Source organism: Solea solea, chromosome 18 (genome assembly GCF_958295425.1).
Source record: "Solea solea chromosome 18, fSolSol10.1, whole genome shotgun sequence".
NCBI classification, from domain to species: Eukaryota; Metazoa; Chordata; class Actinopteri; order Pleuronectiformes; family Soleidae; genus Solea; species Solea solea.
In genome coordinates this window covers 8,874,522-8,900,449 of record NC_081151.1, presented here as the reverse complement: position 1 = coordinate 8,900,449, position 25,928 = coordinate 8,874,522, and the positions used below count along the sequence as shown (strand labels likewise).

The 25,928-nt window shown below is 40.6% G+C and overlaps 1 protein-coding gene across 1 annotated transcript; it reads left to right on the top strand.

The window, feature by feature from the left end:
* The first annotated feature begins 6,436 nt into the window (after positions 1-6,436).
* ddhd1a (DDHD domain containing 1a) lies at positions 6,437-25,277 on the top strand. Its single transcript, XM_058615426.1, is given in 15 exon segments — positions 6,437-7,571; positions 7,574-7,690; positions 9,390-9,566; positions 13,545-13,646; positions 16,419-16,547; positions 17,454-17,601; positions 19,439-19,548; positions 19,988-20,094; positions 20,184-20,446; positions 20,821-20,896; positions 20,991-21,140; positions 21,286-21,350; positions 21,428-21,600; positions 21,836-22,033; positions 22,133-25,277. Coding segments are annotated over 15 exon segments (2,625 nt in total). The 5' UTR covers positions 6,437-6,946; the 3' UTR covers positions 22,318-25,277.
* The last annotated feature ends 651 nt before the right edge of the window (positions 25,278-25,928 follow it).

Here is a 25,928-nt window from a genome sequence, read left to right as displayed (position 1 = left end):
ATACTGATGGAGAACCAAGCCTCTGAGGGGACTTGTGGTCCTTTTCTAGAAAAGAAAGGAAGGAGAGGAGGGGGGGGGGGGGGGGGAGGATGAACGCAAATTGAAAAAAGGGGCTATCTCTGACAACTATAAAGTGTTTTTTAACTTGGGTCACAATGTTTTTTTCTCTTCTAGGTGCATAGGCAACAAAGGACTTGTGACAAAATGTGAGGGGGAAAATAGGAACACAGACACTACTCTCTGGAGACTTATTCATTAACTTGGTTAAAAATAATGAAATAGACTGCTCTCTCTCCTCCTCCCCTCTCTGTATATATACAGTACGCACTGTATCTGTAGTATGACTATCGTCGAAGGTCCCCGGGCCATTCTGTAAAAACATTCCAAAGCTGTCTATGAGATATGTCTGTTCCCCGGGAACCTTTTTCCCCACTCAAATAAGTCAACCCTGACAGTGTGAAACATCATCTGAAAACACTGGAGATCAGCCCAACACATGTAGGTCTCCACAGAGGTCCTAAGGGCAGAGCACTCACCTTGTAAATGACAGGTGGATCTAAAGACGTTTACTCACAGACAATGCATTAGCCGCGACTTCTGGGCTTGTATAAGGGATCGCCATCTCTCCCAAGAAGAGAGAATAAAAAGCTGTCGGTCCGAAGGCGGTGTTGGCGGACTTAAAAGCCGGTATAGATTATAACACACAAAGGAATAACTAAAGCGTACATGCACGAGCTTGCATCATAGGTGGTGTATCGTTCATGGTAAATGAATGTTTTGGGGAAATGGGATCTTTTATCTAGCAGTGACTTTAAGGCTACATCCACGTTGCTCTGCTCTCAATACAAAGTTTGACACGGGTCATTTCTTTCTGAAAGTGCAATATTCAAATGGAATTATAACAATTGTACCAATCTTTACATCCAACTGGGGGTAAAGAGCGCAAATATTCCCTAAAAATCATATTTTACTGTCACTTTTGGCAAGAAAACACGATGGAAGAGGGCGGCAAGAGCAGAAAATGAGCTGTAATAGGCGTGTGTCTAACACTAGCTCCCTGGTTGAGTGGTGCAGCGCGGAATGATAGGAGCATCACCCCCGCTGTCTCCTCTCCTTGTTTACTTCAGCATGTTACACCATAGGGCCACCCTACATGGACCCCTGCACACGCTGACCCACAGCCAGCACAGACAAACAGAGGGATAAAGAGACAGGGACAGTGTGAAAGAGAGGGACGACACACCTCATTAATCTCCCCCGGGCGCTGTCTGTTTCACCAGCTATAGATTACTTCTCTGTGGAGGTGAAAAAGACTGATACCCAAAATCACCAACAAGTAATAATTGACACAAGACAGTGTCTGTCTTGCCGTGATGCCATGGAGTAAGAAAGGAAAGAGCACACCCAGAGTCGTGCACAGATTCTCAGTCTTTGCGATGAGTGTATTTATTTAAAAAAAAAAAGAAAAAAGAAAACAAAAGTTGGCCCTCGTGAATTGCTCAGACTCTTTTTCACAAAGAGTAATTTGACCTAAAGGGAATGAAGTCTGTCTGTGGACACAAACCAGGCAGGCAGACGTGTCCATGTTATAAAAAGATACAACATGTCATTTGGTTCTGATGGATCATGACGAGAGGAAATCTTTCAAGGATGCCGTGGTCTGGTGGTGTGTTGACATCATGGGAAATTCACTTTTCCTGCACAGTTGGATGGAAACATCGCAGTGAATCCCTCAAGTCTTTTGCTCAACTGGAGAATCCCAGGTGACACACCAGTCAGGGCTGGTCAGTATATGTTTTTAAATAGATTAAACAAATCACTGTTTCTTGTGCAACATTTACTCATTTTCTTTGAATCAAATAGACAGCGACAGAGACACAATTAAAAAAAACAACAACACTCTATTGAGTTGATTGTTGAGACGTTAATCACATTCGAACACATTTGTAATTAAAATACCACCACATTATTATTCCTGACAAGCTCACACACACAAACAAACATGGTGACAGCAGCACAGGCAGCCTATTCTTTAGCCAGGCTCCAGTGCGGTGGGATATCAGACTTTTGAATTGCAGGGGGAGTCTGAATGACAATGGGTCTGTTAGGTAGCCCTAGAGGAGATCATTACAGGCAGCAGGACCAGGCAGTGGCTTCTGTGTGCTGGAGTCAACAGCCCCAATCACCCACCTGGAACCCGGAGACCAGACAGCCGGGGGAAGATGGAGCCGCCTGCTTGACCTCGGCTACAGGCTGCGGGGATGGAGGAGCCCAAGCCCAGACACATCAACCCCGGCTGTGACGTCTCTGGTTTTAGGGCCCGCCCTGTTGGTGACCACCCCCTTCCATCAGGTTTTGCCCAAATCCAGTCTTGTTTAATTCCCTCATGTGTTAACCAGCACCTCCTCCTCTTCTTCTTCTTCAAGACCCTGGAGACCACACCCACCTATCCCCACCTAAAAGTGCTGTGCTCCAGTTTAATCACCGCTGGATGTGGGTGGAGGTGGGCGGGAGGCGAAAACCACACATTACATCATGTATTTACTTATCCAGGGTAGCTAGCGCACAGCAGGCAGAGTGGAGCTGGGGGTGAAAGGTGAAAGATTCAAGAGTAAATGACTCGTGAACAAAACCAAAGTTAGATTCCGAGGACAAGTTTACTTAAACACCAAAATGTAAAAAAAAAAAAAAAAAAAAATCCCCAGAGAGTCACTAACATGGCTGCGACTGGAGTTTTAAAGTCCTAAAACTTTTCACCCTGGGTCCGTATGATTGCTCCATACAAATTTCCAAACTAATCCTCAAGAGATTTACCAGATGTACACGTCTTGAATATAACACCATAATGTTTCCCAGAATACAGAGTAAGCACTTTGAGATTATTTGCTATTAATGAAAATGATTAGGGGCTCAGGCTTTTGGTAGTCTGCCAACTACTGTTTCAACATTTTTTTTCCTTCCTTTGCAAGTGGAATTTGAACTCTAAATTGCTTCCCTTTAGTAACAATGCAGTAAACACCCTCCAATCCCCTCTCAACCATCTGTCCATGGTCAACATCACTTCAGTAACTGCTAGTGACATGTGCCGTAGCTCGGCCTTGTAATGCATCCAATTAGCTCACTTTAGCAAGGTGGTGCAGCGCGGATACACCAGGCAAACACAGCGAAGGCCTGTTACATTTACCACGAGTGTGAGGTTCCATTATTTTAATAGGGAGACTCTCGATCTTGAGGGAGTGAAACAGAGTTATGAAAAAGGGGAACGAAAAAAAAAGAAAACATAGGAGGTGGGGATGAAAAAGAGAAAAAAAAAAGTAAAAACTAGAGTAAGAAAGAGTGCATGGATTTCCACGTAATCATCTCCCATGTCGCCGCAACCCCTGCTTGTCCTTTGGAGTAGCAGTGGCCCGTGTGGAGACATCAAGCACATTCCAAGAGTCGGCCCAATTACGGGCAGATGAGGGGCAGTTCTCTTTGTTTAAGAACAAAGCCAAAAGTGACACAACTGATCTTTAAAGGGAGCTCTCACAGCCATCGCTGCAGAGAGGAGGGCCCAGTAAGTGGGGGGAGGTGACCAGCTGGTTACAAATATCTATTTGGTCAGTTACTGGAAGAAAGATTTGCAGTTTGTTTGTAATCCACTCATCCAGGTGGTGAGCCGAGTGCTTGCAAAACATCAGGGCTGCTAGAGGGAGAGAGCAAGAAAGAGAGAGAGAGAGAGAGAGAGAGAGAGAGAGAGGCCAACCTGTTTGAGTTAGCCAGAAACAAGGAATTTGACTAATTCCTATATGAAAGCCACATGTCATCCTTGAGTGTAAACCTGCAAAGAAAGAAAACTCTGGGAAAGATTGCATTGCATATTTAACCCAGTAGTTATTCTGGTCATACACATTAGATATTACTACAATGTGAATTGGTCCTGTGCTCATAATTACATAATAAGCCGTTTTTAATGACTATCATCTGGAAAATCACAACATTGGAACATTCATGTAAAATTGACTGGGATTGTGGAATAGCCATAATTCTATGTCGTGCACACAGAGCGGGACTTCGCTTAAATTCGGCCTGTTGCAACTGTTTCATGGGTTGACACATTTTAGGGTGGGAAATAATATATATATATGTGTGAAAAAGAACAGAAGTACCTTAAATGCCTTGTGAAGAGGAATCCACTCTTCAGATGCCAAATCATAAATCCAGTATGTTCCAAACATATAGGATTTAGTCAAACTAGAACCACTTACTGTACATTGCTTCCATATTGTGCGATTGTTCTTTAAAAAAAAAATGCAAAGCTCGCTCAGATTTTTTTCTTTTTCCTAGAAAGAATGTTTTTTACAACTGGCGTTCAAGCCTTCAGGTGGTGTGAATTAGATACTAAAAAGTTACATTTTTGGTGGGGTAACACTGCAATAACACTGCCTGTTGTGCAAGTGGTTCTTGGTGGCCAGCAGCGTGCAGCATTGGACTGCAAAGGGGGCGGGATGAGTTTAAAGTTTAATTCCCACTCTGCAGTAAATTAGAACACAGCAGGATAATTTCTGTTTATTCCAAATACAGCTGCCTGGGCCTCTCTCCTCTCCCTCTCTTTCTCTTTCCTCAGACCACACTGCGGTCCCAGAATCACCTGGACCAGCAGTGCACACAAACATCGCATCACACAAAACACAAATTATGCAAAGTCACGTGCTTGCGTAAACAAACAAATGGGCGCATGCATACATGTATGCCTATAGTATGCGCATGGATACAAACTCATACGGTACTCATGTCATCTGTCCCTCTCTCTGTAAACACACCGGTTAAGCACAAGAACACATACATTACAAACAGATTTTGGAGGTCAATGTCTTGAGGGCTGAACGTACAAACTTGTGTAGATCTATACATTATCTAATTCTTCTGTTTGACTAATCTAATCTAATTTATCTAATACTCCTTAATACTTGTCATTAAGCTGTTTTATATCTCCTTTTTTTATGTTATTGTGACTAAAAAGGTTGCTGCAGTATGTGATAGTGATTTTAGAAAGCTAACGTTTCTCTTTTAAAAGCAGCAGACACCAGCTAAATGTTTGAATCAGCTAAACTAAGAGCAGGTCTTTGTTGCGCTCTAGTGGCCGGTCCAGGCAGGTTCACTTTGTAAGCCCTATTACCATTTATGGGCGTTTGTGTCCATCTAGCGCACAGTAAAAAATAACGCAGTTTATGTCACAGATTTCTTGAGTATACAACCATTATTATGGTTGAACTATACTCATATCATTATATAATATAATATAATATAATATAATATAATATACTTATAATCCTGTGGAGGATAAAGCGGTAGAAAATGGATGGATGTTACACTGCTATATCATTATTTCGGCGTGTGTATTTGTAGCAATACTATATCGCATGTTAAACTATATACTTATATGAATTGATCACTTATCTTCAATACAGCTGTTGTTGTTATGTAAATATGTTCTGCTGTTACAGCCTGAATGCCTGAATGTATGAGTGCCATAAAAATATTAACACATTTTATTTGATCACCAGATTAATGTTGGGATTGCAGTCCCCTGTAAACGTTTACTTGCCTGGACCAATATGGCGGCGGTACCGTAGCAATGCGGCGCATGCAGCTTGCCTCTGCCTGCAACAAATGTTGACGTTTATCTCTATCTAGTGGACAACAAGCAAAATGCAGTTAAACTCGCCGTGGCCGCGTTCGGGTAATTTCGACGTGCGCGTCCTCGACAGCGTCATGTGACTGCCGCACGTCAGCTGACATGCAGGGTTTGTTTGGACGATGAATGAATCCATTGAGGCGGTGTTGTGCGCCCTCTGGTTTTCCACACGAAGCTGGTTGGTTACCTTGCGCGCGCACGCGTACACGTTGATGACAATAACGACAAAAATCTCGTGACGGACAGTGTTTCTCAAAGTGTGGGTCTCAGTCTGGGCCATTAAAATAAACCCATTTACCTAACTCACACCTAAACGCATGTATAATATTGATATTTAGGGACATTTTTAAATTCATTGTTATCTGTTTACTTCAATGTTTTGCTACATTGTTGCTAAAGACAACACTATAAAAACATTAGCCAGGTCAGCAGGCATAATAGTAATGGTATATTCTGCCCCGCAACACTTTTATTCTTATTATCATTCTTATTCTTCTTCTTATTATTATTATAATAATAATTATTAATAATATTACTATTATTATTACTTCTCTTGTGCTTTCATCTTCTCCTCCACTGCCGTTTCCGGTTGTATGTATTTTACATAGGAACGCGATTTTACTACCGTTAACACAAATAACAAAATAACAAGGACGTAAGCTGTCGTACAACACAAAGGGAGGGGAGCTAAACCCAAAACAATAAGTTCTATATGAGATGCGACTTAAAAATCTTCAGTAATATTTGAAGTGTGGGATGGATCTGCTGATAGACACAGAACTCGTCAACTGCCTATGAAGTAACATGACGCGTGGACGCGCAAGGAAACCCCATTGGCGAGGAGACCAGAAAACACATAACACCGGAAAACTCAAACTACGGTGGGTCACCGAACTGTCACTCCTGTCAAAGCCGGACTAATGGGACTGTGACTTGACAGTAGTTTGGCTCGTGTTCGCGTTAACTAGAGCAGAGGACAGAGACAGTTAAACCGTGTGTCCGTGTCGTAGACTCGCTGATATCACGCTAGCATCTCCAGCTTCATTAGCCTAGCCCCGGCTAGCAAGCTAACGAGCTGATGTAGCAGGGAGTACATTCAACAAAATGCAGCGGGGACTGGTTTCTAGTGACCTTTTTTCAAATTGTGTCACAATTTCCTCATGTGGCCTCAGACACTTGCTATGAAATGTTATGGTCGTTAAGTAGTGACAGCTTTGACAAGGTGAAGTGGCAGACGAGGAGGCGTCAGTGTGGTCGCTCAGATAAGTTATGAACACTCTCAACATTACAACCAGTAGTGAAGGCTCAGAAAGCGTTAACGCTACCAACAACAACAACGAGGAAGAGTGGGATTTGGGAAGCGATGTGTTTCCGTGCTGTCACGAGATGAGTCCAATGGACGATGCGTTGCAGGCGGATATGTCCTCAGTCCAGACGGGACTGGACGTACAGCTGCCCCTTATCCATGCCGGCCAGCACAGCTCCCAGGACGGCTTGCTGTTGGACCTCAGTTCCCCGGGAACCTACCTCGACAGCAACTCCCCTGAGTACAACAGCAGCAACAACGCTGGTCCATTGTTTGAGAAGAGGAAGAGGTCGAGGTCCAACAGCTCCAGACACCGCTTCAACGAGGTGGTGACGGAGCTGGGAGCCGAGGAAGTGCGGTGGTTTTACAGAGAGGACAAGAAAACTTGGAAGTCCTTTGTCGGACACGACTCGCTAAACATCGAACGCATGTTTCGGAAATATTGCGAGCTGAACCCTAAGGACGAAAGACCCAAAGAGGTCAGAGACAAGGAGGTTGAGTACAGTGGACTGAACGGTGCAGTGTCGGTGGAGACGGGAACCAGCAGTGAGCACGAAGGCCGTGGTTCTCTGGACATGTCCACCGTGTCCCAGATGAAAGGGACCCTGACGGCATTGAAATTAGTGTTGAGACTGTGTGTGTCCGAGGAGGGCTCTATGAAGTGGACATTAAAGAGAGGGAATGCTATCCTGTTTACTGAAACGTGAGTATTGTAAAATAATAATGACACAGTCATAAATAATCATTCATTCTCTCTGCATTAGTCGCAGCCTGTGTTTGCAGGTCCTGGATCATCACTTGATTATCAATTCCAGACACTTTATTATTATTAGACACCTGATATTCTGCAGTATGATTTCAGAAAATTAAGATGGGAGGATAAACGTTATTGCTCAATGCGAGAAAAAAAAACCTCTCACTATAAGTTGATCCTGGTAAATTTCCATTATTGGGAATAATTGTTAAAATTATCATGAGAGACTTTTAAATACAGTTTTAGTTTGCCATTAACAGTTTGAAGTGTCACAAGGGGGGGGGGGGGGGGGGGGCTGCGTCTTTTGAAGTCATCCCATGATTTAGATATTATACCGGTATCAGTAGATAATTGTCAAAATAAGTGGACCAGATATCAGGAACAACAAAAAAGTAAAATCCGATATAATCTGGAAACTGTAAGCATCGCATAAATGTTTAACTGAGCACAGACTGTACAAAGTTAAATACTACAGCTTTTTAACCTAGACATTTTCTTTTTTACAGGAGCAGAATGTTCGTTAAACAGTTGGAGGGTTATATTTTGTTTAATGGCTGGTTATGGCTAGTGGTTGATGTAGCAGCACAGAAGTTTTGTTTACAGCTTAAGAGTTTCTAAAATATAAAAGATTATATCGGACTGATATTACAATTAATATCAGTCTCTTGACACAAGTGGTGTCGGGCCATCTTGATTTGAAATATTAACTACCTGCATAGTGCTGTTCCTGGCTTAGTAATTAGCTTGGTCTTTTGGGATCATCAAAACAACCCAAGGAAGTCAGTCTATTAGGCTCAGCTGATGTGTACTAACTAATTAATGGATATTTCCAGGAAAAGGCAGGGCTGAAAAGAAGGCGGTCACTACGGAAAAACTGACCGCAATGAAAGGGTTCATGGGTAGCTGGCCCTTTTTGAGGGTTAATGCCATGTGACATTTAGTGAAGCAGTTATTTTCCTGAATGTTCATGATGTGCTTTGAATGTAAGTCCTTTTATAGTCCGTTTAGACCTTCACTGTGTTTCAGATTGGCCTGTGACACTGCCAGTACACTGTCATGTTGGCATTCAAGTTGCCTATGCAGTGCTTGGAGAGCGAAATAAACACAGGGAGATTATTTAAAAAGCACATCAGCTGGTGAGAGCTGTCAGTTCATGTAGTCTAATCCTTGGAGTACATGACAATGTACTGTTTGGATACTTCACTCAATGAAGTTACTCATCCAGATGTGCGGATGCAAGACTACATACTTGAAAACACTTCTTTTCCTGCAAATAATGCGTGTTGTGCAACTCTCACAGACTTATCAGAAAAGAACCACCTTATCAAAGGAATGTGTAGAATTTTCCATGAAGCTACTGTGCATCAGGTGTGTTTTTCCTGCTTGTCTACTAAGTGTGTCTTTATACTCTCCACCAGAGAACCAGTTAGGACTGTCACTGTAGGCTGGCCCCTCTGGAATGACCAGACTGTAGTTGTGTGAAAAATCTTAGTTTACAGAAAGTGACGGTGGTAACAGTGTTTCTTTTAAGGATATCATGTAAAATGTGAATTAATTCAGCAGACAAGCTCTGGAATGTTTGCCCTTGCAATTAAAACTTGCTGCTTTGTATTTGATACTAAATATGTTGCTGTTTTTACAAATTTTTGCAGAACAAGATCACATTCCAGTAATGAGGGGTCAGTGGTTTATTGATGGTACCTGGCTGCCATTAGAAGAAGAGGAGAGCGACCTCATTGAACAGGAGCACTTGAACCATTTCCGTGGACAACAGATGCAGGACACGTTCGAGACGGATCTGGTGGTGAGGACCGTCGATAGCAAAGATGGTGAGAAAGGGCGTGGGTAGAAGAACAAGGATAGTATAATTTAATTTTAGTGCAACACAATGTTATGAGTATAGAAATCTACTTGTTCTAATTCAGCAGTTTTAACAGCACAACACTGAGGCATCATTCTGCAAACTGAGGTTTAAATAAATACCAGCATTCATTATAGAGTGTGGTTTGGAGTTGAAACTAAAAAGCCACTACTTGTTGCTTGCTAGTAACAAAAATGTATGCACTTCTTTATTGGTGGATTCACTGACTGCATTGCATTTTAATCTAGATAGGCAGTGTCTAGTAAATTGTCACATACAATGTGATGTTTTTGGGCAGTGAGGAGTTGAAACCCTCCTTTTTTATTGTTTTATTAGTTATACATTCCATCAAGTCATCATCTTCACGATAAAGCCAGAAGAAACATATTGCAAGTTGTAAAATGTTATATTATGTGACAGTGCTGCTGCCTAACAAAATGAATAGAACAGGTGCATTCATGTGTAGATTTTTGTCCTGTCATCCTCCCAGTATAAAGCAGGTGCAGCTCATTGAGGCCTCCTTCGTTCTGGCACGTCCATCTCGCAGGGCTGGCTCAGCCAAAATGTTGTGGGCTTTAGCTGTGAAAAGCAATAAGAAAGGGGCTCATTGATTCAGCAGTCTTCTTTAGGCAGCCACATCTACAGGACCTTCTGTGCTGATGAATGTGTGGGTGAGAGAATGTGGCAGATAAACAGAGCAAAACAGAGAAAAGGGTCTATCAAAACTGAGTGAAAATTAGCAAAAGAAGCACATTACCATATAAAATAAATCAGTGAATGGCTGCTTAATTATAATATTTACAGTTATATACAAATACCCTGAGCTACTGTTACACTAATTGATTGTATCCAAATAATAGCAACATTATAATCATTGCTATGAATCAAACAGCGCTTTGTGAAGATCTGAAACACTTATTTCATGTATGGTGCAAAATCTACATTTTCCTTAATCTTTTTCTTCAGTACACTGATTGCACCATAGCAGACTTTTCAAGACACTTTGCAAGCGATTTTTGTATTCACACTGCTCCTATTCTAGTCTTTCAAATTACGTCACATAAGTGTTGAAAGAGAACTGGGAGATCACTCCTTTTCCTCAAGCGGTAGTGTACATGTACACAGAGACACTGTAAAGTCTGTGTGAATGGCCACAGGAGAGGACAAAGGGATTGTAGTGAGAATTATGGTGTGTCTGAAATATTGTATACAAGGGCACACGGGTCGGTTTTGTGACACTTGGAGGCCCTGTTCAATGCACGATATGCAGCTCATATCATATGACCTTAGTCAGTCTAGTGAGGGTAAATGTTTCCAAAATTGGGGTCTTATCTTACACAGTTAATTTAAACTGATTTCAAAGTAATCTAAAGGTTCAGCCATCACTGCAGGTTCATAAATTCCCTCGTGCCATATGTTACCCTCTTGTTATCTCCTCCTCTGTTTCTCCTTATGCCTCAGTAAGGAGCGGAGACGATAGGTTAGTGAAGCAGAAGACATATATCAGATCAGCATACCAGTGTGCTATGCAGGCATAACATCACAATGTGGGAAGGACTATTGCTGTATGTACAGTACTATGCAAAAGTCTTAGGGCACCGCCAGCTTTGTTGTTTTTATGCCTGTCAAATTCTGTGATTGTTGGCATTTGGATTTGAAAATCTTGGGGAAAAAACTGACGTTATAGACCTTATTTCACGGCAGGTAGTGCTTGACATGAAATAGTAGGACAAACACAGGTTTTACCAATAACATTAATAAGGGTTCCAGTTTTAAGAAAGCCATTTTTATATACTGCATTTATACTTATTTTCTGAACGTGTTCCAGTAAATTAGAAATAATTTTACTGTATGGTCATTGAAGCATTGCTTAAACCACAAATCTAATTGTGGCCAAAGACCTTTGTGCAGTACTGTACACAAATGTCCTGTAAATGTCAGTCAAGGATTGTTGCTGTAGGAAAGTCCACAGTGGTGACAGCTGCTTAGCTTGTGGCATTAGAGAGGAAGCTCTGCCTCATATTTAAGCAGTTGAAGCCAAAAATGTCCTCGAGCCTTAAAGTTCAGGGGTTTTATTAATTGTCTAGTAATGTTTGGATTTACATGGTTCAAGCTTGATTTGGTGTTTAACAGAAGATCATTTAATTAGGAGAGGATTCCTTGGACTCTCTTTAAAAGGTAATTCTGTGGTGGAAAGTATGAGGTGTCTGTTAAGCCTCTCACACGTCAAGGAAGGTGTGCTGGTTTATAGTTTGTGTACGCTACATTTTCAGCTGCATAATTGTGACACAGGCTTAAAATAACATAACAAGTTAGGGAGATTTAATATTTTAATCATTTATCTCGCTTGGTAGTGATTCATAAATCTTAGGGCTGAAACAGTTACTCGATTAATCAATCATTTGCTGATTTACTAATTAATATATTTTGATAATCAGTTAATTGGTTTGAGGTTTTTTTCCCCATTATTTAAACAAGTTTTCTGATTTTTCAGTTTCTTAAGTGTGAATATTTACTGACATTTTAACGACCAAGTGATTAATTGAGAAAATTATCAATGCATGAATCGATTATGAAAATAAGCGCTAGTCATTGGGGTGGCATGAGCAAAAAGATTGTCTAAGCCTGCTGCTTGTTTTAACAACAGACAGTCTTGTTTCATGTGTTGTGGAAATGATTGCTGGCTGTCCTCACCTCCCGGATCACGTAAAAGTCACACGTGTCCTCAAACCATGTTGTCTACGGCACAAGCGGTTATTTGTTCCTTTTGATGAGGATATTATAATGTGCATGGTGAATATCGCAGTCATTAGGGAATTTATGGCTCCATCACTGAAGTGATGTCCAAATGGATTTCACTGTTTAGCTTAGCAAATAAACCTCTTGTGTACTCAGCAATTCTCTACTCAGCCTTTCACCTCTGCTGAAGGAGATAGTGCTGACATTTGCAAGTCTGATTCACTGAGTGAATTGTGGAGTCAGATCTGACTTTGTGGACTTTGCTAATTTGATTAACAAATAAAAAAAAATACATATATATATATATATATATATATATATATATATATATATGCAAGTCACCCACTGTACTGATTTGGTGATTTAATGCGTACAGATCTTTGTTTGATTGAGCGTTTGATTCCATTTGTATGCAAATATTTCAGATTTGCATACAAGCAATATCAAAATAATAAAACAGGCACAGCCTGAAATGGCTCGGGTAATTATTATATGTCATATATTCATATTTTTCTTCTATTTCTACATTTTCTGCTACAGGTTCTGCAGTGCATCTGTTGTTTTACCCACAGAAAGACTGTGTTGAGCCACATGGCTGTATAATTTTCCTCATTTGCGCAGTTTCAAAGGAACGCAATACAACAGAATAAAATCAGAGATAAAACGGATCTCATTACATGATCATAGTCGGTAGGTTTCTTGCTTTGATTTCCTCAAACAACTTTAATATGCAAGGTATGAATTATTCATTAACACAAATGGAAACAAATGCTGGTAGCTGTCAAAAGAGTGTATAAAGTATACTCTTACAAAGTTATCCACTCAAGCTGTATTTCAGCAGCTTTTCACTCTATTATATGTACAAGTAAACAGTTTAATAAATGATGGTTAATAATGTGACAAGTGTGTAAGTTTTCACACTGAATACAGTAGATTTCTGTCATTGAGAGTTTACCACAGTCATCCTGGGCATCTGTCAAGACGCGCTGCATTTTGGGCTTCACACTTTCTTTCACCTTAGTGTTAAACTAAGGCTTTTTACAGCTTATTTTCTATCTACCTGCAGCCACCAGGTCCCTGGGCCTTGAAGTGGTAACCTGTTAGCGGCGCTGCTTGATAGATGGGCCTGTTCAAGAGTGATGACAGTGGTAGCTTGTGTGACTGACGCCAGGGTAATGGCCATTACTCACTCTTTGTTGGTTGTTAGTTCTCTCCCACCTGCCTCCTTTCTACCTCCCTTTTCTGTTCAAATGGAGTGGATATCAGAGGAGTGCTAGAACCACATGTCACAAGCGCAAACGTTGTCAAGGTACTGTAAAAAAAACAAGTTTTTATTCTTTTGTTTTTATTTCTGCTGTATTAGCGCTGCTAGCTTGTACAATTTCTCTTTGTAGAACATCGGTTTCTGTGGAACTAGATTCTCCTTTTGTTTTTCAGACCTTAGAAATCTCTCACTTAATGCTAGACCTAGGCTCAGTTAAAATGGTTGTATTAAAATGGATTTTGGCTAATCTATTTTCGCCATAACTGGGCCTAGTTGCTAGAACTTTTCCTTCTGTGCTGTGACCGGTAGTTTGGTATTACTGCTGTAGCTGTGGCTGCTTGTTAAGGAAACCTATTGGTTTGTCTCTCTTCTCCTTGCTGGTGTAGTGGGTTTGACCACATGGTTCAGTTCTTGGGCAAGATCCTTTAAATCCCTCAAACAAGTGGATAAGACGGTTCTCAAATATGCCACCCTTCTTTACCCCCTTTTTATCTGTTCAACCTTGTCTTCCACTCTCTCTCTCTAATCGCTTTCTTTCTCTCATCCCCTCTGGCAGTTTGACTGTTCTTAATGAACCTCCATCATGAGCTCTCGCACTAGAAGCAATGAACAAAGTGCTTTGTTGAGAGCCCAAGCTCAAGTGATGAACCAAACAGAGGAGCCATTGTGGCCAAATACATTGTGCAGAGTTGGCCTCATAGAGGGTCCATCACTGTCCCAGTTGAGGGTCTATTGACATTTAAAAATGTAAACATGGAGGTTGAAGGGTTTGTGTCCTCATCTTGTAAATCTTAGCAGCAGCTTTTTAACCAAAGCATAATTAGACTTTGACAGAACCCTTTGTTTTTCCTGCATAAGCAACTATTTGGATTAATAGGATTACAGTATTAATACTTAAAATGTATTTTACTCACATTGCATTTACACTGTAAATTATATCTCTCCCTAGAAAACATTTCTTCTCAGAGCAGAATGATACTCCATCATTTTTATGAGAAGTTTGAGTAGCCCATCCTTTGAATCTCCTTCACCCCTCATTTGTCTGCTGTATCCTTCCAGAATGTTCTCACACTTACTTTAACAGCTTATCCTGCCCATTCTCAGTCTGTGTCACAGTCTTTGCCCTTCATTCCCAGTCTTTACCCCCTTTTGGAAGTTTTCCATGAGAATAAGCCACTTCTTACTGTGTGACTATAGAGGATTAGCATAGGTTTTCTTCTGGCATTGAGTGGTTTCAATCCAGGAGCTACAGAAATACTGAACATAGAAACTATGTATGCTACTGAATCTCTCTGCTTTGGTTTATCAAGTCATGAGCTTTATCTTTTTATCAGGCTGGGGAAAATTAACTTTATTCTAAATTTGACTATTACCACTTGGTGTGACGCCTCTTTCCTTATCTTCTTTGTCCAGATCCTCCTTGTCCTTTCCCTTTAGAGGTAGCCATTCATTTTCACACTGGTTGTATGCAGAGAGAAGAAATCACAGTTAGGTGCTATAATTGCTTTGTATCACATGACCCAAGCCATTTTGGTTGTCCAGTGAAGAAATTGGCCTGGCAGGCATCAAAGGCCAAGCTAAACTGCACCATGCGACACAAAAACACACAGGCTCTCATTGTTTGGATTGCTTTATTTATTTACATGGGAAGTGGAAGAGATACAGCCACATTTTTTTTAATTTTTATTGTTGGCAAATATCTTACTTCTGCCACCTAGGCATGGTGAGTGTATTGGCCAATGGCCAGTGTATTAGTAAGTCAATTTCCAGATTTTAAAGGATAAATGACCAGGAAAAAGCCTCTGACATATGCCACAAGCATCACCCATGGGTATTTTCCATTGCTGTGAAACGTGCATACTGGTTCTACAAAAGCTGTTCATTTAAGTCTTATTCTGCCACAGTTTTTGTTGGAAAAACTGTTGTAATGCAATTATAATACTGCATTTCTTCTACAAAAAAAATCTGTATTGTCTCTGAGGGGCAATTTTGTTTGCAACAGGAGTCACACGCTGCACAGATACAACTACTGCCTGTCGCCGCAACATGGCATTCCATCGTTTGCTGGGCAGTATTGTTTCGAGCTAGAAAAAAGAAATCATCTGCAACATTGAGTTTTCCCAAGCCCTTTACCTCATTGTTAAGACCTTTAAATCCCTAGATTGGTTCAGAGCTGTACATAGAGTAATGACTGTGCACTGGACCGAAGCCAAAGTCTTCCACCAATCTTAAGACTTGACATGACTGCGCAGGACATCTAAAGGACATTCTGCAGGGACACAAATATCTGTCTAATCAACCAGTTTTATGTGTTGATCTTTGCTTCTGTTGTAAACCGAGTTGCCTCTCCAGCCATACCTCTGCTCTTACTTGCTCTAGTCATTGCTTGTACGTTAAATAACCAGGAGGAAAACTAAATCAAAAAGCGACGAGTACATTTTTAGTTATTACATCATAGTCTCATAAATGTATATTTCAATGAACAAGTCTCCTGAGAGTGATGATGCACAAGCAGAACAGACAAGCAAGAGCTGGAATATGCCATTTTTGGTGTGTGAAAGTTTAGTGTTTTCCTTGCAGATCAATGCTCCAGACTGCATTTGATTGAGCGATTCAAGTAGAGTCACCCTACTTGGTCTAATTCTTATGATGTATTCAATCTCTCACACAGTGTGTTGGTGAATCTTTTTCCTTTACCCGTTTCCCTGGATTTTTTCCCTTCTATTTTCCCCAAGTCTCGTCATTGGCAACATCCTTGTCCTTTTTCCTGTGTCCAATCATTCACTCACTCCTCTCTCTGATCTCTCTCTCCCAAAGCCATTCACAGTCTGAAGTTGAGCCGAACCCATGTGGATTGGCACAGCGTGGACGAGGTCTACCTCTACAGTGATGCCACCACTTCCAAAATTGCCCGCACGGTCACTCAGAAACTGGGATTCTCTAAAGGTCTGTAATCCTTGAAGGTTATTGTCCATTTAAGTTTAATGTGGTTGTGTTTTAGCATCTTCAACGCACATTGGAGCTGACTTTGCAGAACTACTTGCATGGCTTCAGCTATAAATAAGTGTGGGACCAAACAAAAAGTTATTTCTCCATTTCACTAGGTCAGCATCTCTGCCCAATTCCTCATCCTTTTATTCCACAATTAAACTGTTTTACTCTATTATCAGTACACACAGTCCTTTGCAGGTATCACAGAGCAATTGTTAACAGTTATTTAAACATGTCGTGTACAGTTCAGTCTTTTAAATGGATTAACCCAGAAAGATCACTGTGTCCATCTGCTATTTTCAGCGACTGAGTTTGATTTAATGGCCTGAGTAACTGGAAAGGTGGCAACTGCTCACTATCAGATGTTTGACTCTGAGCTCTATGGCGCATTTTCATCTCCTGCTTGCAGGTTATAAGAGGAGGAGCTGGTGTTATCACAAGTGCTCCAGACAACGTGCTTTGTGGCGGGAAATCTCCACAGTGCTATCTACGAATAGAGGGCAACAAATTCCACTGGCTCCTTTATCATTGCCACATGGCATATGACTTTATCAGATGATAGATTCTAAATAAGGACTCATGCTCAGCCCTTAGATACGCAAGTGTTGCCACGAGTATTGCGCCACAGTCTCAGCAGGACTTTGCTTCTCACCTACTGGCCTCTTTGGATTCACAGCAGCATTTTACTTAAACATTACACGTAGTACACGTGTATATTTATGCTCTGCAAGTGGAAAAGATTGAATATGTGCATTTGCAGCAATACTGTGACTATTCAGTTATATTTAATTTTACAAAAATCATAAATAAACCGCTGATGATGGTAAATAACCATCTCTTCCCTGTCCTCACCTCCTCCAGCCTCCAGCAGTGGTACACGGCTCCATCGTGGTTATGTTGAGGAGGCCTCACCGGAGGACAGGCCCCCTCAGACAACCCACGTCGTCTTTGTGGTCCATGGGATTGGACAGAAGATGGACCAGGGACGTATTATTAAAAACACTGGAATGTGAGTTGCAGTAGTGAATAAGATGAGTTTACTGAGGATTTATGTGTATTCTTTTTGTAAGCAAGTCCACAACATTTTCACTTTTGTCCCACTCTGGAGTCTGTCGGGGATAAAAAAAAAAAAAGCCTATTTCCACCCGACTCACTTCATGATTCACACGATATCTGTACCCAATTAATGGAGGGTGAGAAACAATGCCTCTGAGAGCTGTGATATTTGAATTGCCATGAAGAGTGTTTGCCCTCTGTTCCTCTTTTTCCTGTCTCTCACACTTCTCATTCTGTTGTTAGTTTTTTTTGTTTTTGATGGGGGTTTTGATGACACTTTTCCTTTTCTGTCAAACAAGCACAAACGCAAGTGTGATTATGTCTTGTTCCTTAAAATGTGCTGTCATGTGCTATACAAGATTAGCCAGAATAGAATATACATAACCTGTAAACAGTCCATTGAAAAGAATGAAGGTACTGATTTATTCATATGAATACCTTTTCTATATAATAGTTTTTCTATACAATTCTGCATACAATGATTAAAATAGCATTATATTATATAAGAAGCAGCTAAAACTAGCTCTTATCTAAAGCCACCCATATGTACGGCAGTAAAAGTTATTTCAAGCATTTCTCTTCATAGCACTGCACCTGTGTGTTCCATTTTCCTCCCCTCCTAGTTCCACGTTTCTCACTCTATTTGTTTTGTCTTACTGTTCTGTCACTTGCATTGTTAATGTATCTTATCTGGTGTCAAGAAAGTAATGCAAGCTCGGAGACTAGAGATAACTAGGGACTGATGACTAGAGATTAAATGCACTGCAAGCCAAGCAAATATAGGAACAGTGCAACCTAAGAAACGGCAAGAACATAATGAAATCATGTTTAATCTAGTGTGTAATCCCATTTATTTCCATTTTATTTGTGTGGTGGCTCAACTTTCAGAAATGGATATATCCAACTTTGCCCCATAAAACAGACATTTATGTATAAGTGGTCTCATTCGGCTGGCAAACCCTTTTAATAGGCCTGCTTTGTTCTTTTTCTCAAAGGCTTGTTTTTCACAGAGGAACTCTGACAATGTAAGATTTGTGTAGAGTTCACAGAAGTTCATACAATGACACCACCACCTCAGCCTTGGTTTTACACTCTCTTACCTCTGCAGTAGAACAGAGTCGCTGTGTCACAATGTCAGTGTCGAGCCACCGCCTGTGGCTTAGGCCAGCTAAGCAGGTAAAGTAGACCAAGTCAGGCTGCAGAGCACCGTAAGCCTCACTTACAGCTCCGTGTGGATTACAGCACACACAGTTTCCTCAGCCAAGAGGAAAGATCGGCCCGACATGTCTAGCCTGTTTCTTGTTTTTGTCTTTTACCTCCATTTTAGCCCTGTCCCCTTTCGTGTCTTGGGAGTATAGGGCCTTATTATGCTCTAAAACAAAATGTTGACAGATATTGTCTCTTTAAAATGTTGCTCTGAATATACACTTCATAGTCCTGTCAACACATGCATCCGATGCCTCGTTCACAGACCAGTCATCTAAAAGCCTCTCTCAGCCTCCATTTACTATCAACACCCAACCTCACTCGCTCTCTCCTGTGAGCTAATGCTTCCCTGTATCGTGCAGTCACTATGTGTGTCTGCTGCAGACTGCTGCATGAGTGAGCAGTAAAATGAAGAAATGGACGTTTTGATCCTCCTCATCCTGACAGTTAGTCAGCTGTAGCAGGCCTGAATAAACTTTAAGACTGTTCCGCATCTACTCGAGGCCTGTAAAACAATACACAACATGATGTCATCATTTCTAAATCACACATTTTTATTGTATTTTATTGTTGTGGCTGTTTAGGTTGAGGGAGGGTGTAAGAAAGATGGAGGAGAAGCACTTTTCAGAGAACACCGAGGAACATGTGGAGTTCCTGCCGGTCGAGTGGCGCTCCAAACTCACTCTGGATGGAGGTCAGTGTGTGATAAATAACTATACGTGTGACTGAATGCATGTGTGTATTCTCTTTCTTTGTTTGGTTCATGCTTTTGTTCCTATGTGCCTAAAGTCCCCGTAATAAAAATGGAAAGTAATAAAGCCGAGCGGTTGTCCATTAATCTACTGTAATATATACTGTATATAGGCTTGTGAAAAAGTCAATAAATAAAATTAGCCAAGAAAATTAATTTATGTTAGATTAATTGGTTTAAGTTCATTTTCACTGTTTGAGGCATTCTAAGTACATTTAATTATTAATTGTAAATAATAATTATATATAAATTGATCATAAATTAAAAAAAAAGTTAGATTGATAGTTGGTGACATTTTTTAGGGTAATTTACACATAATCCGGAGAGGTACGATCATGTGGTATTGAGTCTCTCCTCTGATATTGGTGGTATGTTTCTGTAGATACGGTAGACTCAATCACACCTGACAAAGTGAGGGGACTAAGAGATCTCCTCAACAGCAGTGCAATGGACATCATGTACTACAACAGCCCCCTTTACAGAGATGAGGTAAGAGTCGCACACTTAAAGAAATTCCCAGACATCTCTGTTCATATCACTCCTCTTCCGTTAAACATCTTTCTTTATTGTCTCCGCAGATTACCAAGGGACTGACACAGGAGCTAAACAGACTGTACACACTTTTTTGCTCCCGGAATCCGGGGTTTGAAGAGCAGGGAGGAAAAGTGTCCATAGTGTCTCACTCCCTCGGCTGCGTCATCACCTACGACATCATGACAGGGTGGGACCCCGTGCGCTTCTGCCTGCAGGAGCATCATGCTGTGGAAGAGGAGCTGGACCCGCGCTGGATGTCCTATGAAGAGAGACACATTTTAGAACAGTTACGCATGACGAGGAATAGGTAGGTTTTCGTGAATGTAGATCAGATTGCATGGAAAGCTAATGCCACTGTGTAGGATCTGCAGAGATTTTAGGGAAGAGTTTCTCCAGAGGTCTCAGGGAGGTCTGAAGCTCACATTTTAATGTTTTTTTTAAGTTATTCTTTGGATGTTTTAACCATTCTTTCCTCTAAATTCAATATAGAACCTATACTGTGTCTGTTTTATAAGTGTAATCAGTTGGCATGTTGTGATTTCTCATGATCAAATGGAGGGAAGAAGATTTTGAGTGAGGTAGAAATGCAAACTTAAAACTATTATATTATAACTACTATATTCATGAAGTTCTTAATATCTTTATATAAGTTATGGTCACTGTGCTTTTTGCATTTGACAGGTTGCGGGTACTGGAAAATCAGCTCCTCACACTGGAGGCCTCCAGACCATCAGCACCTCCAGCCCTTAAGTTTAAGGTAAGGAGCTTAGTTTGTAAATGCACTTTATGTGCACAATATGATACTACTTTGAATAAATAAATACCATTGACTTTGGTCGTTTGTCTTACAGGTGGAGAACTTTTTCTGCATGGGTTCTCCTCTTGCAGTGTTCTTGGCTCTGAGGGGTATCCGCCCTGGAAGCAGCTGCCACCAGGACCACATCCTTCCAACCTCCATCTGCAGCAGACTCTTCAATGTCTTCCACCCAACCGACCCTGTGGTCAGTCTCTCTGTGCCCCAGCCCGTACAGATGCTCTTTCTCTTAGGGTTATGACAATGTGTTGAGGTTTTTAGTGCATTTTATTTGGGAAGTTTTCCTGGACCTATTTTCTGAAAGGTAACCAAAGATTTATTGCACTCCATAGGCCTACAGACTGGAGCCCCTCCTTCTCAAACACTATAGCAATATCTCTCCTGTTCAGATACACTGGTAAGAAAATCGTTTTACACTTAAATGTTGTTACAATATGAATTTTCTGCATTGATGGCATTCGTTTTCTGCTGCAGGTGTAGTGCCACAATCCCCACATCCTACGAGGAGATCCGGCCAACCTTCCTTAACCCCGTCAAAGAGCCAACATCTGACACCGAGAGCATTCCCAGCCCGAGCACTTCCCCTGTCCTCCCCCGCAGGCACTATGGAGAATCCATCACCAGTCTCGGCAAGGCCAGCATTCTGGGTAAGACACGACTATCTCTTCCCCAATTTCTGGTCCAAACCTACTTATGAATGTTAATGTGACTGAAAGTGTGAACAAGTCACATTTGCCTGTTATTATCCCTTTTTCTGAAGTAATGTGACAGGCTCATTCTGCTGCAGTGAACAGTGCCATCATGTGGACAGATGGAGAATGTGCTCATGTAATGTCTTGCTCGGAACTACAACCCATTCTGCATGTGTCTGTCCTCATGCAGGGGCGGCGAGCATAGGAAAAGGAATTGGAGGCATCCTCTTCTCACGTTTCTCGCGCTCCAACAGTCAGCCTTCAGTGTCTTTAGGACTCGAGGGAGTGGCAAACCCTGAGGAAGATGAGCAGAAACGGGCAGAAAGTCAGTCCGCCTACGGCCTCTCCACCATGACTCGACCCACCTCGCCGACCAACGACTCGTCATGTAAGTTCACTCACCTGTTTGCACACTGAAATAGCATAGAGGAGAAGCAGGAGTTATTCCCCCACGTGAATATTTACTACTTCTATGTGTGTCCTACAGTGGAGCTGGAGCGGCGCATTGACTTTGAGCTCAGAGAAGGTCTGGTGGAGAGTCGCTATTGGTCAGCAGTCACATCACACACAGGCTACTGGTGCTCACATGATATAGCACTCTTCCTGTTGACTTTCATATACAAGCAGAGGTCGGCCTCTGACCCAGCAGAAGACGCTCCAGATCCAGAATGAGTCAGCACATCAATTATAACTCATACACTTGAATTGTGTCTTCTAATCACGAAAGGGTTTGTCATATTCTTTTCAAGACACAGAAATAGACTTCAGTCGTTTATTTTTCATGCACACAAACTGGTTAAACACACGTTTCTTTATCTCCCTGCGATCCAGCTTTTTTTTAAATATTTGGAAATCATTATTGACAAACTAATGTCGTTCCAAGATGTGCACTGTTTAGTTTGTACACAATCGTGCACCCTAAGGGTGACAATGATGCACCAGGAACCCCTGTGGAGGTGAACCCTTTTACCAATATGGACAGATGTTATATGTATATAAACAATGAAAGTCTAATGAGTTTGATGCATAGGACTTTTTTGCACCCAGTGAAGAGAGTTCTGACTTTTTCCCTCAGCCTGGTAGTGAAGTTTCCTTAAGTTTACTGATATTTAATAATGCTTCACCCAACCTCCATTCCAATGACTGATTTTGAAGCCTTGTGACACACTTGCCTGACCCTCTCTCTCTCTCTATCTATCTATGATCATAGACTTTTAGTTCTGTTCTTTTCTTTGACATTTAGCAGAAATAAATAGAACTGTCGAAACGAGTAGATCTTTAAAAATAAACTTTTATTTATGAGATTTCATGAAACATGCTATGCTAACAAGCAAATCATATGCCTTTCTGTATTAGCCAAACTTACTGTTTTTTTTGTTTGTTTGTTTTTTTACAAAACTTGAGTTATTATTATTTATAGCATTTTAGAAATATGAAAACAGACTTTCAGTTTTTAGTTTGTCTTCCTCTATGACACGATTGCCTATCATTTAACAATACCTAATTATAACAGATAGTTACAGCTGAACACACATACAGGACTTTTATTACTTTACATTTGACATAACGTTTACAGTCACGTTACTCATGTTCCATCGATTCTTAAACAGGGAGTGGGCATTTATAGTTATTTTTTAACACAGTTTATGTCTCTCAGTCAGTTAAGATCTCTCAAAGATGTCATTGCTAGACAAGAGGTCTCACTCGACACAATCTCATCTCACTCAACAAATCTGCGTGTCTTTCTATGCGGGATGAGGCACGGAGGAGGTAGTAAAGTTTGATGTATTTATTTCTTTTAAAAAAGGAATATGTATATGTATATACATATATTTTTCCTAATGATTTTCAGGCTCTTGTGGGCATAAATATGATTCCCATCTTGGGATAATGGGAGTGAAACTTGTGGCCAAATGCATGTGTCTAGCTTGTCGTCTGCTCCGCTTTAGTAATGCTAAGGCTAATTTCACAATGTCATGAACACAACATTGGCCTCCAGTAGCTCCAAGTAGCTCTAGCTAATGAAAACACTCAAAGGTAAATTGTTGCCCCCTATTGTGAATTGATCACTTTCTCACAGTTTTGAGAAATAGATATGGATTTTTTTTATATATATATATAAAAAAGGTTGGCTTTAGTTTTAAAATTTCCAGCAACTAAAAAAAATATGATCACCTAATTGACCTATTTTTTTTTTTTTTTTTTTAAACATTACCAGTTATCTGGTTATTATGGCCCTGATTAGAAAGCATTATCTGTTTGCATTGTGTCATGTTAATAGTAAATGGATATTTGGGGGCATTGCAGAGCGTGCCAACACACACCTAAATGACGTGTTTTGTGGTCTTAATTGAGTAGAAAAATTCCTTTTGATTGTGTATGGATGTCTAATGAGATCATCTATGACATGGTTGCAATGGATAAAGACGCAGAACCAAACTTAAGATGGATATTAATAGACTTACATTTGAGTGCTGTCAAGTGTCAAATTTCCTTTGGGCTCTTACTCGTTATATCACAAATATAAAAGAGTGTGTTTTAATGTGTTGAAATGCAGGCTGCTGCTTTTGAGGCAACACAATCAAGGGCTTTTAGGGCTTTCAGTTCATTCTTCTTCAATGTGTGTGTGTAATGCGTGCAAAGGCCTACTGACTGAACCAGGCTCCCCTTTAAACTGACCACGCAGACCACGCAGTCGTACAAAAGAAAAGGGAGATGGATATGAAAGTATTTCTATATGGATGGATCTTGCACATTTATCAGCTAAGAATTGCACAGAAATTATATAGGAAGTCTAATGCTGTTTTTTTTAATTTATTTTCATTTTGCATGTTATATCGCAGCAAAGTCAAGAAAATTGAACACTGAATGCTATTAACCTTGAAAACCTTAGACATGCAATGCAAAATACAAAAAACAGATCTCTGGTTGCCTCTGCATCTCAAAATCACACAGTATGGATTCAGACGCACTCTGTAGGAGAGGGTGTGAGGACAGACCTGTGTAACAGTGACAAAAATGTTCCTGCCCGTGTTTGTGATTGACTGTGAGTTTCCAAAATATCTGTGAAATTTGCACTTTTTCCCATGTGAGCAATTCTTGATTTTAGCACAGGTGTTCCAGTGTCACTCTGCATGCTAAACATTGATTAAAAAGCAAGAAAACTGGATAAAATTGAAGATAATCAAGGAACCTTTAAATGCACATTCTGATTTATGACTTTATATTCTTTTTTTTTTTTTTTGTTAAAGATATGACGAGCATCAGGGAAACGTCCACTGTAGATTATGTAAATACAATGCTTTTTTGACACCAGTTTGAAGCCATTATGAAGTCAAATGTACAAGTAATGTCACACACGTGTTGTTGTAAAGTTGATAAAGAAGGGTCTGCAGCCATATTTACACTCATTGACAAAGACAAACGCACACTGTGGGTGTTTTGAATGAAATGTGTTGAACTTTATGTATGTTACCATTGTTAACTTTGAATGGATCTGAAATTGTTTTTGTTTTTTTGTGTCCATTCTTAGAGCTGTGCAATAACCCATGCCTGTAATGGATTCTAACTGCCATCCAAAGCATTGTATTTATTTCCTTTTATTAAAGTATTTCCTCATTTTTTGTTTTGGATGCACTGACCACATCTTCTTCTGTTGTATGTCACAGATTGTAGAAGTGGAAACGTTGAATTTTTGCACCGTAGGAGGAGGTTGGAATGATCAGAGGACGATGGTCCCATTTCTCACTTCTAGGCTGGAGTACAATAGATCCATTTGTTCATCTGAGCGTCTTGTCAGATTCTTTCCAGGACGCCCCCCTCATGTGAATAACAAAGCTTACTTATAAATTGTAAATGGCCTTCATTGTTCATGCCTTCCACATGAATTACTGGGGTTTTTAATGCAGTTTAGCAACATCTGCAAAGCATGGCTCACAGATGGGACCAGTTAGCTTTCAGGCTATTTTCCTAAATAATAAATTAGGCCCTCCTATTCTGCTTTTGGCCAGAAGAGGTCAGTCATCTGTTACTAAAACTGAAACAAAGACTCGATTGACCATTTGTTGTCTAGTGTCCTCCCATATTTATTTCCTTTTAACTTACCGAGCTGTTTTAACAAAATTAAGAGTTATGTTTTTTAAGGTTGAAATGATATGATTGTCAGTTGACATAGATGCATATGAATGCTGAGAAACGGATTTCTTTTTGTACTAAACATGACTCATGCAGAGTTTAAACCTCTGCAAGGCCTCACATCATTCACCTCATCTCTCCCCTCCACC